The sequence below is a fragment of the Bos javanicus genome, chromosome 14, assembly GCF_032452875.1.
Source record: "Bos javanicus breed banteng chromosome 14, ARS-OSU_banteng_1.0, whole genome shotgun sequence".
Lineage (NCBI taxonomy): Eukaryota > Metazoa > Chordata > Mammalia > Artiodactyla > Bovidae > Bos > Bos javanicus.
Window position 1 is genome coordinate 8,903,188 of NC_083881.1, and position 14,966 is coordinate 8,918,153.

The window sequence follows — 14,966 nt, forward strand, 5'->3', positions numbered from 1 at the left end:
TCATGGCCAAGTGTCCACACTATGTAGGTGCACCACGGCAGCACCCTCCAGGAGACCAACCGTGAACCCATGAGGCATGGTGATGACATGACACCGAGACTCTAGCTCGGAGGGTAGCACCCGCCTCCCACTGGCCTCACATGATACATACATTTCACCAGTTGTCACATTTCCTTTTCATACCTCTCTGAGTTCCATATTTTCAATGCTCTGGGTTCTATATTTTCAAAGCTCGCCCCAAACCCCAGCTCATAGCCCTATTACTGAAAACAATCATTTATGCAAGGCATGATGGGAAACTATCCACGGGACCTCAGAAGTGTCTTTCAAAATTCACTGTTTGGGGCTCCTAGAATAAATACTCCTTGCTGTAGAAGCCAAAACCTAGCTGGGTCCTGGAAAGCGATAAATGGACAGCAGAGGAGGAGGCAGCTGTATGCGTAACGGGAACTTTCATCGGTCAGTGGCTCCCGCCACGTTAAGACTTGCTCAGGATACACTCAGAGAGAGATTTTATAGCTTGAAATGTGGTAAGATTGTCTCAGTCTCCTCCCATCAGACTTCTTAACACGGAGGGCAGCAGAAGAGCTTCCTTGGTCTATTTTGTGTAGAGTTCTTGTCTCCTTTGGTAGTCTGCCATTTATAATCCACCACTAGATTTGATACCGTTTTGAAAATCCGAAGTTACTTAAATTTACATCCCATGTCTGCAGAACTGCTTCCTATCCAGTGAATTTGGTGTTCTAAATCAATGAGATGAAATCGTGAGGTATAAGGGAAACAAGTCAAAAAATTACTGATCTTTTCATTACTCAATACTCTGGTCTTGCACAGCTCTTTGGTACTGGCAGAGAAGGGTTTGGATGGTGGGGGGCAGGAGGGAAAGGGGTGCGGTGCAGGCAGGGAGGGAAATGGGAGAAGAAAGGAGATTACAGTGGTAGATCCAGAAGTTTTCTGCCTGACTAAAATTAAGACTTAAAAAGAAACTGGTAATATTAAAAATGGTTGTTAGTATTCCTCAATACACTGAACTAAATCAAACTTGTTAAATTTACTTTGAAAAATCCACATACAATGTACTTTTCCTCTCACGTCTCTGAAACTTAAACCGAGCTTCAGAAATGCAACCTTGCTCAATCTGTCTTGCAGATTTCACCGCCCTCCTGGTGGACATCATTGGAAATTCCAGCAGCCACCTCACAGAGATGTTTAAGTCAGCTTCCATCCTCTCAGGTCTGCTCGTCTTGAAAATGCTCGGCAAATACTGAGATGTGGCACTCAGCACGGAATACGAAAAAGCAGGGCTCCCAAATCAGGAGTTAGCCTTGTCTTCCTGTAACAACTGGAGCTAGAAATTTCCAACTTAACTTTCATTTCAACCAAAGACTTAACAGTTTCAGGCCCATTGCTAAGTCCTGCTGTGTCCTGGTCTGTCTTGCAGTGAGTCAAACGAATGAATCTGACTGCATCTTCATCTGCATGATGACAGGAAAGTCAGGTGAACCACCAGCAGCCATTCTTTGACCAGCTCTCTGAGCTGAGAATTACACGCAAACTCTCCAACAGGTAAGCCCAAGATTTGACCCTGTTGCTGTGGTTTCTGCAGGACGGAATCTTTCTGACTTCTGGGAGCTGGTGGAAAAGTCCCCTGTTATCAATTACACATTTACCAGCAACATATCTGGTGTTCTGGGTGAGTGTAACCCTCCCAAACTCCTACAATAGAGTCTCCAGACCAAGGTCCCAGCTAGCAAGCTGAAGATTGAACGCTGCCCTCAGGTATTTTATTTAGCTGTGTTGTGTTAAAATCAGAGGATTTTGTCACTGAAATTTTTTTGGATTTCTAGATTTTTTTTTTTGTCAAAAGACCTGGCAGCCCTGGGTCCTCCCTCTCACCCCTGGCAGCCAGCAAATGGAGTTGACCTGCCATCCTCTCTGTTAGGAGAGACGCTTTTCTCTTCTTTTCCATAGCCCTCACCTCTCCCTGTTGGCTTGCACTTCTTTTCTCATATAAAGTACCTGACTTTTGTACATATTTGAATTTGTGACCCTATTGTAAACACTGCCACTCCATAATACCCAGATGCCATCCAGATACCAGATACCATCCAATCCCAGATACCATCTTCTGCCCCTCCATACTCACACCTCCCCATCTTCCTGCATTTTCTCTGGCACCAGGTGGCATTTTGGGTCACCTTAAAGCTTTCTCTTCTACACTTAGCTGTCATTTCTAGCTGAATAACGTTTCTGCAATGTGGCTGATCTTCCAAGACTATTTTCTACTGCTCTGATGATCTTAGTTCAAGTTCTCATCATCTACCTTTACTATAGCAGCCCCTGAACCAATCTCCTTTGACCCAGTCTCTTATTTCTCTGCAATATCCATCCATTCCCAAAATAGTTATAATATAATTGGGTTATATCTTTCCACTGCTCAGAACTCCTAATTCAGCAGCAGAGGATCCGAAATCCTTAGCAAGGAGTATACATTTCTCTATCATCAAGCCCACACTCATCTACTCTCTTTACATAAATCTCTTGCTAAAACTCTATTGAAACCCCTGCCTCTTCTTGCAGATGGCATACATTTCCACACCTTTGGAATTTTGCTGTTATCCCAAAATGGAACTTGCCTACTTTTCCGTATTTCAGAATCCAATTTGTCTGTCAATGGCTAACTCAGCTACTGACTCTTCTTTCCAACAAAATCACCTAACCAAAATTAGTCTTCTGTCCTCTGTAATCCTACAACACTCATTTGGACTCTGTTACTCCAGGTTGAGTCACAGACGACTTTATCTGTGTGTCTCCTCAAGGACTGACACTTGAAGGCGAGGCTGAGCCTCCTTCAGCTCCGCGTCTGCCTTCCTCTTGATGCCTCACAGTGCTCTTTGTGCACAGTAGGTTCTTCATCAGTGTCCTTGGAGTGACATGAAGTTTGCAGTCAACCTCCAATTCCACTTCACAAGGCTGCCTTGATTGGTATTTATTGTAGGTAGGGTGTGAGGCTGTGCTAAGTCACTGCAGCCATGTCCAACTCTTTTATGACCCCATGCCCTGTAGCCCACCGGACTCCTCTGTCCCTGGGATTCTCCAGGCAAGAATACTTGAATGGATTGCCATGCCCTCCTCCAGGGGCTCTTCCTGACCCAGGGATCAAACCCACGTCTCATGTCTCCTGCATTGGCAGGGGGGTTCTTTACCATTAGTGCAACCTGGGAACCCCTTATTAAAGGGCATCTCTTAGTTATGGAAGTTATCAACTTGTGCTTGATAAAGAGATGCAATGGGCCATTGGCAGGTTCCTTTCAATTCTGAGAACAGATCTGAGGCTTATGCCAATCTCACTTCTTCAGAGAGTCCTTCCATGACTTTCCACTCCCTGTCTCAATTAGGTCTCCCCTTTTGTGCTCTTTCTGTAAATTTTCCAAGCAACAGCTGCTTGGGAAGAGAGACTGTGTTGACCCAAAGTTGATGTGCTTGACAGCAGTCACCTGTCTCAGTGATGGTTTGATTGGCAGGTACTCATCCCCATGTCCATTCATCTGGGAGCAAGGGCCAGGCTTCTGGTGCATGTGGAGTGATGCTGAGCCCAGAAGTAAGGCAAGAGAGAGGAAATAAGGTTGCAGGGCCACCTTCTGCAATTGCACTGGTTGTGCCCAACACATAGCTGCCTGCCAGACAGGCAACTAGGGGCTGAAACCCCACCTGTCTGCAGGCCAGCCTTCGTCTACGCAGAGGATGAGATCTTATGGGCTACTGGGAGCCTGTCCTGTTCTGACATGGGCCCCCATTCCCTAAGCCACCCTTTCACCGAGGGTGAACACTTGAGTCTCTTCCTCCTTCTCTTCATGGAGCATCCAAGGACACTGGGGGGAGGGGTTCTTCCTCTGAATGAAGCCTTCCTTCTGTCTTTGTAGGGGGCTTCTTGAGTGGCTCAGTGAGTAAAGAATCCACCTGCCAATGCAGGAGATGCAGGTTCGATCCCTGGGTCGGGAAGATCCCCTGGAGGAGGGCATGACAATCTACTCCAGTATTCTTGCCTGGAAAATTCCATGGACAGAGGAGCCTGGGGAACTACAGTCCATGGGGTCACAAAGAGTTGGACATGACTGAACTGGCATGCACGGACATGCTGTCTTTGTGGGAGCCCATCTTTCAAGTGGTTTCTGCCTGAGAACCCCTAGTTCCCAGATTTCACCCCTGGCCCCTAGTTATACCCCCAGGGCACTTAAGCAAACCTAAGCACTCTTCCAGGGACCAGCGTCAGAGCCACGGAGGAGCAAAGGGCTGCCAGGTGGGCAAGGACTCTGACGGGAGTCAGGTTCTGTTCAGGAAACATGTCAAGTGTCTGATGCTTTTGGGTCTGACAGCTTTGCATTTTGTGCACAGGGCTTTTTCCTGCAGTGTTTTCAGAGCTTGATATTTCAGCTTAGTTTCAGCTCACTGAAAGAGAAACCCTCTTCTTGGTGATGTCAGGTACTGTTCTGAGTGATTTTGAACCTCTGTACTGTGTATTTACCGTCCAATGATCTTCCAGTGGCTCGACAATTCTTTGTGTCCAAAATATCAGCATAGTAAAGCTGCTCTTGAGTGTCTCCTTAAATGTGCAGCTACCACGGCGTCGGCCCCGACTTCACAGCTCACACCCACAAGCCAGCAAACACTACCGAGGACAAGCCCCCCACGTGAAGCCCAGAGGGCTGGAGTGTCCGCTCTGAGGACCTCTTCTGGGACAGACACAACGCCTCCTTTAGAGGCAGAGCAGACCTTGAAGACAAACGTGCTTCCTGAGCGTCACAGCAGAGCCACAACCAAGGCCACGGCCAGAGCCACAGCCACCCTGGACATGCCCTCTCCCACCCTCCCAGCCTCCAGTAAGATTTCTCACCCTTTCCTCTCCTGTCTTGTTTGCCCGCCCACCCCAGTTCCCTCTGGGCTCAGATAAATAAGTGAAATCCTTCCTTTATCTCTTCTCCACTAACCCCTTTCTTTAGCATCCCTTAAATAAGAGATGTGAACCAGTCTGGGTCTAATTCTTATAAGCAAAGGTGACGAATATCACTGGCATAATGTCTTTTTAATGTTTACTTTTATAACTTTTAAAATTTTGAAGTAGTTCAACATTCACAGTTGCAAAAATAGTACAGAAGTTTCCTGGTGCACTTCATGCAAGCATCCTCCAATAGTAATATCTTACATAATTGTATTATATTGTAACATCAGGTATTTTTATTTCAGCAAAGCGGTTGGAAATATCTCTCCTGAAATTCACACACTAATGAAATGAAGTGAACTCAATATTTTATGGTAGGCAGGGTTAGGCTGGATAATGATGCCAAGAATATGTTAATGACTTGATGTCAGTGTAGAAAGCTGCTGCCAATGACTTGCTGAGAAGTTCTTCCTTTCCCATCACGTCTGTGGACACTGATCAGTGGTATTACCACTAAAAATGTAAAAGGCACGCTAATCTTATTTGGAATAAGATACAACTGAGATAACTCTTTCATTAAAAGACAGTTATGTCTCAATGAGCTCCAATACTGGACCAGAGTCACCAGAATTCATTCATTCATTTACTTGTCAATGCATGTGTTTAATATCAGACCCCAGGCTAGCTGTTAAAAAGAACCCCACAGCTCTATCAATGTTCTCTTTCTTTCCTGACCTCTCAGACCTGGGAGAGAGGCATAGGCAAGCAGACTGATTAGTTGTTATTCAGCCTACAAAGAGCTATTATTCTAGAGAACCCAGAGAGAGGCTCCCCTGAGAAGGATGAGAATTGATAAAAGTCAGGCAGGCAGGGAAACAAAAATGAGGAAAAGGAATCAGCTTCACTAACTAGAAAAGTTTGTAGTAATATATCTGCACCTAGACAGTTATACAAAAGAAGAAAACTTTCTGGTATAACATGAAAAAAGATGTGATTACAGGTGGCAAGGGAAATCATAAAATACCTAGCTATCACCCTAACAGGGAAAGTGCTAGTTTTATGTAAGAAAAACTACCTAAAACTTTAACAAGAGTAATAAAAGCATGTTTAAATAAAGTGATATATCATGTTCTGGATGAGAAATCTGAATATTTTTAAAATGCCAACTGTTTCCAACTTAAATTATAGAGTTAAGATACTCCCAGGAGTTTAGTTTTGTAAAAACTTGAAAAAAAACTTTTTTGATTCCTACCATGGGAATAAGCAAGTGAAAACCATCTGACGAGTTTTATTTAAAAGACCAACAAGAGAAGGCTTGTCTTAATAACCATCCTGTGATATTGTCAGGCTGCCATCATCACCACCATCACCTCCATTTTAATGGTAAAGCTAAAAAGAGTTTGGTAACTTGCCCCAAAGTTCACAGCACAGAGGAGATGGGGACAGAATTTACATCTCCAGGTCTCCTCACCTTAAACCTTGTAACCTTTCCACTATGCCATATGATTAGAAATGTATTGCTTACATTTCACAGAGTCCACCATCCCCCAAACACACACTCTAGTGATTGTTTAGTGACCTAGGAATTTGGAGAATTTTTTTCTTGATTGGTACTTAGGAAAACAAACTTTAGTTTGGTCCCCTTATTCCAGTTCAGGACAGAGCTGAAGTCCCTGGATAATCTATATTATGCGTGCACATTGCATATACCCTTTGATTATATGTCAATGTCTTGTCAATTTTACATCTGAATCAAGGCAGTCAAGCATGTACATGCCCTGTTACCCTGCAGCTACTAGGAAGGTGGCCAGAACTCCAAGGGTCACGGCCCACAGACAGGCACAGGCTTCCACTCTACCCACGCCCTGGGCTCAGGTCATCAGCGAGAAAACTCCTGGAGGGCCTCCCTGGGAGACCCTTGCCTCCTTGCCTACATCTCCTAAGGCCGAGGAGACTATGAACACAAGGAGCCTTTCCCAGCCTCCTGCCGGGACAGCAGCCGCAGTTGGCAGCCCGATCCAGACCAGCCCGACCTCAGGTAAGAGAGATTGCTCACTCCTGCCTCCACTGTTGTTGTCGTTTAGTTGCTGAGTCATGTCCGACTCTTTTGTGACCCCATAGACCGTAGCCCGCTAGTCTCTGTCAGATTCCTCTGTCCACCTGTCCATAGGATTTCCCAGGCAAGAATACTGGAGTGGGTTGCCATTTCTTTCTCCAGGGGATCTTCTCTACCCAGGGATCAAACCTGTGTCTCCTTCATTGGCAGGAAGATTATTTACCACTGAGCCACCAGGGAAGCCCCCTACCTCTATTAATTACATATAAATATAATGATATGCACATTAAAATATAATCACAATATGAGGATGGCCTGAAACTTTGTTGTCTGATTCCAATTATGTGTTTGTTTATGTATTTATGTGTGTATGCATGTGTGTGTAATAAATATACACAGAAAATTAAAAATAGACCAAAATAAGACTGAAAAGAAATTCACAACATGTTAACCTTGACTGTATCTGGGAAGCAGAGAGGATTGTGATTTTTCATCACTGCAGTGTCATGAATTTTCCATATTTTCTACTCCTGTAACCAGACAAAAGTGGTTTCTGTGCTTTCTAAAATTCTGTTTATTTGTTTTTGGCTGTACTGGATCTTTGTTGCGGCTCGGGCTTCTCTCCAGTTGCATGTGGTACGTAGGCTCACTGCAGTGGCTTCTCTTGTGGAGCTAGGGCACGGGTGTGCTCGGGCCTCAGTAGCTGCAGCTCCCAGGCTCCAGAGCTCGGGCTCAGTAGTTTTGGCTCACGGGCTTGGTTGCTCTTGGCATGTGGGATCTTCCAGAATCAGGGATTGAATTCACATCTCCTGCATTGGCAGGCAGGTTCTTTACCCCTGAGCCACCGGCGAAGCCTGGTTTGTGAGTTTTTAAAATGACTTCTTCTGATCCCTGTAGCCAGATGCCCTTGTTATAGGCAACTGTGTTCAGTGGATTGTAGCATTCTTCACAGCTGTGCTATTTCTAACTGACTTTTGCATCCTCAGCATCCTACCAGACACCTGGCTTGACAGGCAGCAGGGGATGAACAGGGCAGGACTGGTGTCAGGGCACCACTTCTGCTCAGGCATCCTTAGAAGACAGCCAAGCTCACCTCTCTCTCTTCTCATCCCAGGTCCATCCACCCCTGGCACACAGACTCCAAGTCCTACCAAGGCTCCAGCCCCCAAATATCCACAGGCAGGTAAGAATGTGGCCTTGCAAAGGGCAATGCTATACCCCAGGTGGGAAGCGTAGTTTAAGGGCAGTGGCATGGTGATGGGGGTGTCTGCAGGCAGACCAGGCTTGCTATTGTACTTTACTGGTTCTAGAAGGAAAACAGGCAGGAGAACTAAGTCTTGCTGTGCTGTTAAATGGCCCTGTAATCTTCATAAATCACTTCCTCTTTCTTGACTACAATTTCTCTCTAGATTTGAGAGTTCCTTAAGATGCCATGATTCTCTGGTTGTATGTATAACCCAAGACCATTTCATTTTGACCTTTGTGAGGCCCTTGTCACCTATGCAGGTGACCTCCCTGCCGTGTGGACCTTTATACCTGGTGAAGAGTCAGCCTTGATCCCAGGAACCCACCAGTTTTCAAGTATGTACCAGCGCCCTGTCACTCCTCTAGCTCTTGTTTGTTTTGGGTGAAGCTGTGTACTATAATAAAAAGAGGTTTGTTTGATAAATTTAGATTCAGACTGCTGGGATTAAATCCTAGCTCTGCTATTTACTGGTGAGGTACCCTCCTGCACTCAATTTCCAGAATTCAGTTTTCTCTGCTGTAAAGCGAGAATGATAATAATTATTGTGGACACTAAAAATGTCTTTCCTCTGCAGGGTTTTGTATTGAGTAAGATAATGTGTGTGGAAGTGATTTGGAACCGGACAGCACCATATAACTTAATTTAAACAACTTTTATTGAATGAATGCCCATTGAGAAAGTGCTGTACGCTTTGCAAATGGAAGCCATTCTGACAATGAGCATGATGTTAGCAGAAAGAGAGGAAGGAGGAAAGGATGACTCCAAAATTCAACCCCTGGGGCTTCCCTGACAGTCCACTGGTTAAGACTATGCTTTTCCAAAGCAGGGATGCAGAGGGCGTGGGTTCGATCCCTGGTCGGAGAACTAAGATCCCACATGCTGCATGGTGCTGCCCCCCCAAAAAATAAGTTATATTACTAGGATCATACAATATGTAACCCTTAATGCAATTATACTTCACTTAAAAAGAAAGAAAGAACTGGGATAACTTTAACAATAAAAAGAAAAAAGTGGTAATTCCCTGGTGGTCCAGTGGCTAAGACTCCTTGCTCCCAACGCAGGGAGCTTGAGTTTGATCCTTGATCAGGGAACTAGATTGCACATGCTGAGGCTAAGACCTGGTGCAGCCAAATAAAAAAATAATTTGTTTTAAAAGACTGTTACAGTTACTTAAAGAAATTAACGATCATTATTATCAAATAAAATAACCCAAGGATTTTCATCTGAAAAAAATTAAATAAAATGACCCTTAGAAGCTCTTTTACAGCCCATGCAAACTAGAAAAACTTATATTGGTGTCATCAAGCCCTATTATCATTTTTTATTTTTCATGTTTTAATCTTATTTTTATATCTTTTGAAACATGTTTTTTTAATGTAGGCAATACATGCAGATAGAATAAAATTTTTTAAATTTTTAATTGAAGTATAGTTGGCTTGCAATGTCACATTAATCACTGCTCTAAGGCAAAGTGGTTCAGTTACATACAAATATGCAATATATATATTTTGTAATATTCCTTTCCATTATGGTTATCATAAGGTATCAAATATAGTTGTCTGTGCTATAAAGTAGGTCCTTATTTTTTATCCATTTTATATATAAAAACTTACATCTGTCAAGCCCTAAAAAAAAGAAATATTCGACTCCCAGCTGTTGAGTGTCATTAACTTCTGTTCTGTTTGAAAGGCCATCCCTGTATGCACACTTCTTTTGTTCGTTTTTTTTAACTTTTTATTTTGTATTGGAATGTAGCAGATTAACAATATTGTCACAGTTTCAGGTGAACTGTGAAGGGACTCAACCATAAGTATGCATGTATCCATCGTCCTCCATACTCCCCTCCCACCCGGGGTGCCATGCAACACTGAGCAGAGTCTTCTGTGCTCTACAGTAGGCCCTTGTTGGTGTGTACTTCATTCTTACGGAATTCAAGAGAAAACCCTGTTTGAGGATTGCATGTGGGTTTTCACGACTCCTGACAGAGGTTCAGAATTTGGGGTTTCTGTGGTCTGTGCTGCATTTTCCCAACTTTTGAAGGTCCAGCTCTCTCCTTTGTTTCCATGGAGCCAGTTTGCAGAAGATAGAAATGGATACAAAGTGAGTCTTTCAAAGGCTGAGTTCTCAGGTCCATCCCGCTCCTGGATGCCTTTCAAGACTAGTTTCCTGAATGTTCCCGGACCATCCAGTCATATGTCAACACGGCATTATTAAATTGCTGGACCGTGCATGTCTCCTTTTTCATATCACCTAAGATCTGCCTTGGCCCTGCTCTAAACCTGCAGTGAATGGTGAATGGGCCTTTCAGACAAAGATTTGATTATGCTACCATAGGAACTTACAGCCCTTTTTTCTCCAGGTTCTAAAGAAATGCACGAGAGGTGCGGATGGGGGCAATGGTCGGACTGAATTTTAGAAAATGTGTTGGCTGTATCTCTCTGGATCTATCCCTGGAGAAGGAAATGGCACCCCACCCCAGTATCCTTGCCTGGAGAATTCCACGGACAGAGGAACTTGGCAGACTACAGCCCATGGGGTCACAAAGAGCTGGACCTGTCTTAGTGACTGAACAATAACAGTCTGGATCTATATCTGTATCTGTTGTTGTTCTTGAGTCATTAAGTCATGTCCGACTCTTTTGTGACCACATGGACTGTAGCCCACCAGGCTCCTCTGTCTATGGGATTTTCAGGCAAGGATACTGGAGTGGGTTGCCATTTCCTTCTCTAAGGGATCTTTCCAAACCAGGGATTGAGCCCTCGTCTCCTGAATTGGCAGGTGGAGTCTTTACCTCTGAGCCACCTGGAAAGCCCATCTCTACCCATATTATCTATCTCTATATAGCTCTAGCTATCCATCATCCCACCCATCTAATGAGGAAGGTAAAGTTTCTCGCGGAATTTTCGGGAGAGCATCTCTGATTTCCTCCAGGAATCGGTCCCTCACCTTTCTTCCTCTCTAGGATCTCTCACAGCAGCTTTGATAGTCACAGTGAAGCAAGGCCATGTTCACCTGTTGGTCCAGAGCTACCCAAGACCAGGGGCGAGACAATATTCACCCAGCACAGACCTTAACAAAGGGAAGAGAAGTGAAGTGAAAGTCGGTCAGTCGTGTCCAACTCTTTGCGACCCCGTGGACTGTAGTCCATGGAATTGTCCAGGCCAGAATACTGGAGTGGGTAGCCTTTCCCTTCTCCAGGGGATCTTCCCAATCCAGGGATCAAACCCAGGTCTCCTGCATTGCAGGCAGATTCTTTACCAGCTGAGCCACAATGGAAGCCCAAGAATACTGGAGTGGGTAGCCTATCCCTTCTCCAGGGTATCTTCCCAACTCAGGAATCCAACCGGGATCTCCTGCATTGCAGGGAAGATGCATGCTAAATGCTTGTTGATGTGACTGGTCTGGGATTGCATCTTCCAGGGTGTCCTGAGCCGCTCCCTAAGGAGGGGGCTATGACCGCTGCTCCCCTTGCGCTGACAGTGCAGAAGCTCAACCCTTGTCTGATGGAGCTGTGTCGCTTCTTCCAGCAATGCCTCTGCACGAGCCAGAAGAGAGAGCCCAGGATGGAGGCCGGGAGGTATTCTTTGCATCCAGTACTTACAGGCTTCTAACTCTGCTCGGCTCCTCTGCAGGCTACTAGGCAGCCAGGCGTTAAATAACTAACACACAGGTGACAGCGGTACCTTGAGGAATGCACTCCCCAGTAGGTCTTCTGCTGTATTGTCACCTCCTTGAGAGCCAGAATGGAACCCCATTCATTTCTGGGTCCCCAGAGCCAAGGCGGGTGGCCATGCCACAGTGCAGTCAAGTGTTGTCAAGTTGACTTGCTGCATCTGCTGTTACAAATCTGCTGGAATTGTGTTACATTGTGTTACATCTGCTGGAATAATTACAGAGGACTTTGAGTGGCCCTGAGCCCCAATGCCCTCAGATCAGTTCAGTTCAGTTGCTCACTCGTGGCTGACTCTTTGCAGCCCCATGAACCACAGCACACCAGGCCTCCCTGTCCATCACTAACTCCTGGAGTTTACCCAAACTCATGTCCATCGAGTTGGTGATGCCATACAACCATTTCATCCTCTGTTGTCCCCTTCTCCTCCTGCCCTCAACCTTTCCCAGCATCAGGGTCTTTTCAAATGAGTCAGCCCTTCACATCAGGTGGCCAAAGTATTGGAGTTTCAGCTTCAACATCAGTCTTTCCAATGAATATTTGGAACTGATTTCCTTTAGGATGGACTGGTTGGATCTCCTTGCAGTCCAACGGACTCTCAAGAGTCTTCTCCAACACCACAGTTCAAAAGCATCAATTCTTCGGCGCTCAGCTTTCTTTATAGTCCAACTCTCACATCCATACATGACCACTGGAAAAACCATAGCCTTGACTAGATGGACCTTTGTTGACAAAGTAATGTCTCTGCTTTTTAATATGCTATCTAGATTGGTCATAGCTTTTCTCCCAAGGAGTAAACATCTTTTAATTTCAGGGCTGCAATCACCATCTGTAGTGATTTTGGAGCCCAAGAAAATACAGTCAGCCACTGTTTCCAGTGTTTCCCCATCTATTTGCCATGAAGTGATGGGACCAGATGCCATGATCTTAGTTTTCTGAATGTTGAGCTTTAAGCCAATGCCTTCAGCCTGGTATGATTTATTAGAAGAGAATAATCAGGGCATTTTGTCTATTGTTTAGTCACTAAGTCATGTCTGGCTCTTTTGTCCTGGCTTTTCTGTTCATGGAATTTCCCAGGGATTTTCTGTCCATGGAATTTCCCAGGGATTTTCCTTTTCCAGGTAAATTGAAGGTGATAGAACCTGGGAAATCTTTATTGCCAAGCTCTACATGAGCAATTGCTGCTCCCCAGAAGCTTCCCAGATGGCACTAGTGGTAAAGACTTCCCCGTCCCAGTTCAGGAGACATAAGAGATGCAAGTTCAATCCCTGGATCAAGAAGATCCCCTGGAGGAGGGCATGATAACCCACTCCAGTATTCTTGCCTGGAGAATCCCATGGACAGAGGAGCCTGGTGGGCTACAGTCCACGGGGATGCAAAGAGTTGGACACAACTGAGGCAACTTAGCACAGTACAGAAAATACTAGAATCACAGAATGATAGAAATCGAAGCAATTAGAGAATGTTTAGCCCAGCCTCCTTGTATATCAGGTGAAGGATTGACAGGGAAGTAGATTCCCAGAGTCCGACATCGAGCCAGTGATACAACTTGCACAGAAAACTCTTCTTCCTAATGATATGTGTGACCTTTTCACTGAAGGCCTTTGAAACAATTTCTATAGTCACCAGCCAAGAGCAGGATGTTGTCTTGCTAGGTATTGGCTGCATGGTTAACTCTAACAGCCCTGTACTCTGACCACCTCACACAAAAATAGATGATATTCATCACTGATGGTACCATTACCATCACTAATGGTAATTCTGGCACCGTTGGGGAACTTTGCAAACAGTGTCTCCTGTCTTCCACAAGATACCCTAAGAGTTTAGATTCTATTATTGTCTTTTGTTTATGTATGAAAAAACTAAGGCTCAAAGAATTAAGTAATCAGCCTGAAGTCACATGTCCTGGCAAGTCCTTATGGTAGAAGACTAAGTCTTTCTGACTCAAAGTCTGAACTTTTTCCTGTGAAGACTCATTCTCTACCTTTCCTCCCACAGCCTATAAAGATGGAGAGAGAGAATTTTTTGTTGTGAATAATTAGCCATTATGACTTTCTTTTTTAGATGGTTCTCTTCTAATATCCACAAAGGGTAATAATTACTCTCGCCTGTGATTTCGATCTTTAGGTATTGTCTTGACTACTATTCCTGGTTTCTGAAGAATGCAACATACATCTGTCAGAGGGTGAAAAGGGTGTTCCATTCACACAGTAAGTACACAGCCAGACTATTTTACGAAAAAGGTCTAGAACTCTGCCTTAGCACAGGATCAGTAGGAGGAGGTGTAACTCACTTAGCGATCATGAATCCTAGACAAGAAGTCTAGGGTATTTCTGAGTTCCCTTCACCTAACAGTTTGAAAAAAAAAAAAAAAAAGCAGGAGTCAGCCCAGCAAAGCATTGTGTCTTTCTGTGTGCTCTTGGGCAAGCTTCTTCCCCTCTCTGAGTCTCCCTGTAAGCTCTAAAGACAAAGACAAATGAAACAGGAGAGAATCGCCATGTAAGCACTCAAATGCCTGACCAGAGCAAAGTGTATACACATGATTCAAGAAAAAGACGCAGCGTGACCTGCTACAAGCAGGGTGTAGGGCACCTCCATCCTTGTCCTCAGGCATCCTCAGAGGCCAGACGTCTTCATTTTAATTTTCACTCCTGCTGACAAAAGTGGCTGATGTAGTTTGTCTGTTCCCCAAAGCAACAGTGTGGCCATTTTATTGTTCCGTCTTTCTGAACTGTCTGGTCAAGGGAATCTGGCTTCCTAAAAATCACGGAACCAAGTTGAACTCTGAAAAACCCCTGCGAAATGTAATTCAAATATAAGCCGAGTGGCCATATGGCCGTGCATTATATTACAACAGTCAAACAAAATACAATGCAGTCCTCCAGTCCTCCCTTGTGGCTTTTATTTAACTAATTAATTAATTTATATTTGGCTGTGCTGGGTCCTCATTGCTGTACAGGCTTTTCCCTAGCTGCAGAGAGCAGGGCTACTCTCCAGCTGCAGTGTGCAGGCTTCTCATTGCAGTGGGTTCTCTTGTGGATCTCAGGCTCTAGGG

At 44.7% G+C, this 14,966-nt stretch overlaps 1 protein-coding gene across 1 annotated transcript in view; it reads left to right on the forward strand.

Annotated features, from left to right (window-relative positions):
• The window catches only part of HHLA1 (HHLA1 neighbor of OC90), a 36,225-nt gene that overhangs the window by 8,170 nt on the left and 13,089 nt on the right, over window positions 1–14,966 (forward strand). Inside the window, exons 7-15 of the mRNA XM_061439551.1 lie at window positions 1,150–1,233; window positions 1,442–1,498; window positions 1,607–1,715; window positions 4,617–4,691; window positions 6,610–6,977; window positions 8,110–8,178; window positions 8,448–8,576; window positions 11,662–11,818; window positions 14,039–14,121. Of these exons, the coding sequence (XP_061295535.1) occupies window positions 1,150–1,233; window positions 1,442–1,498; window positions 1,607–1,715; window positions 4,617–4,691; window positions 6,610–6,977; window positions 8,110–8,178; window positions 8,448–8,576; window positions 11,662–11,818; window positions 14,039–14,121 (1,131 nt within the window). The remainder of the gene's footprint in view (window positions 1–1,149; window positions 1,234–1,441; window positions 1,499–1,606; window positions 1,716–4,616; window positions 4,692–6,609; window positions 6,978–8,109; window positions 8,179–8,447; window positions 8,577–11,661; window positions 11,819–14,038; window positions 14,122–14,966) is intronic.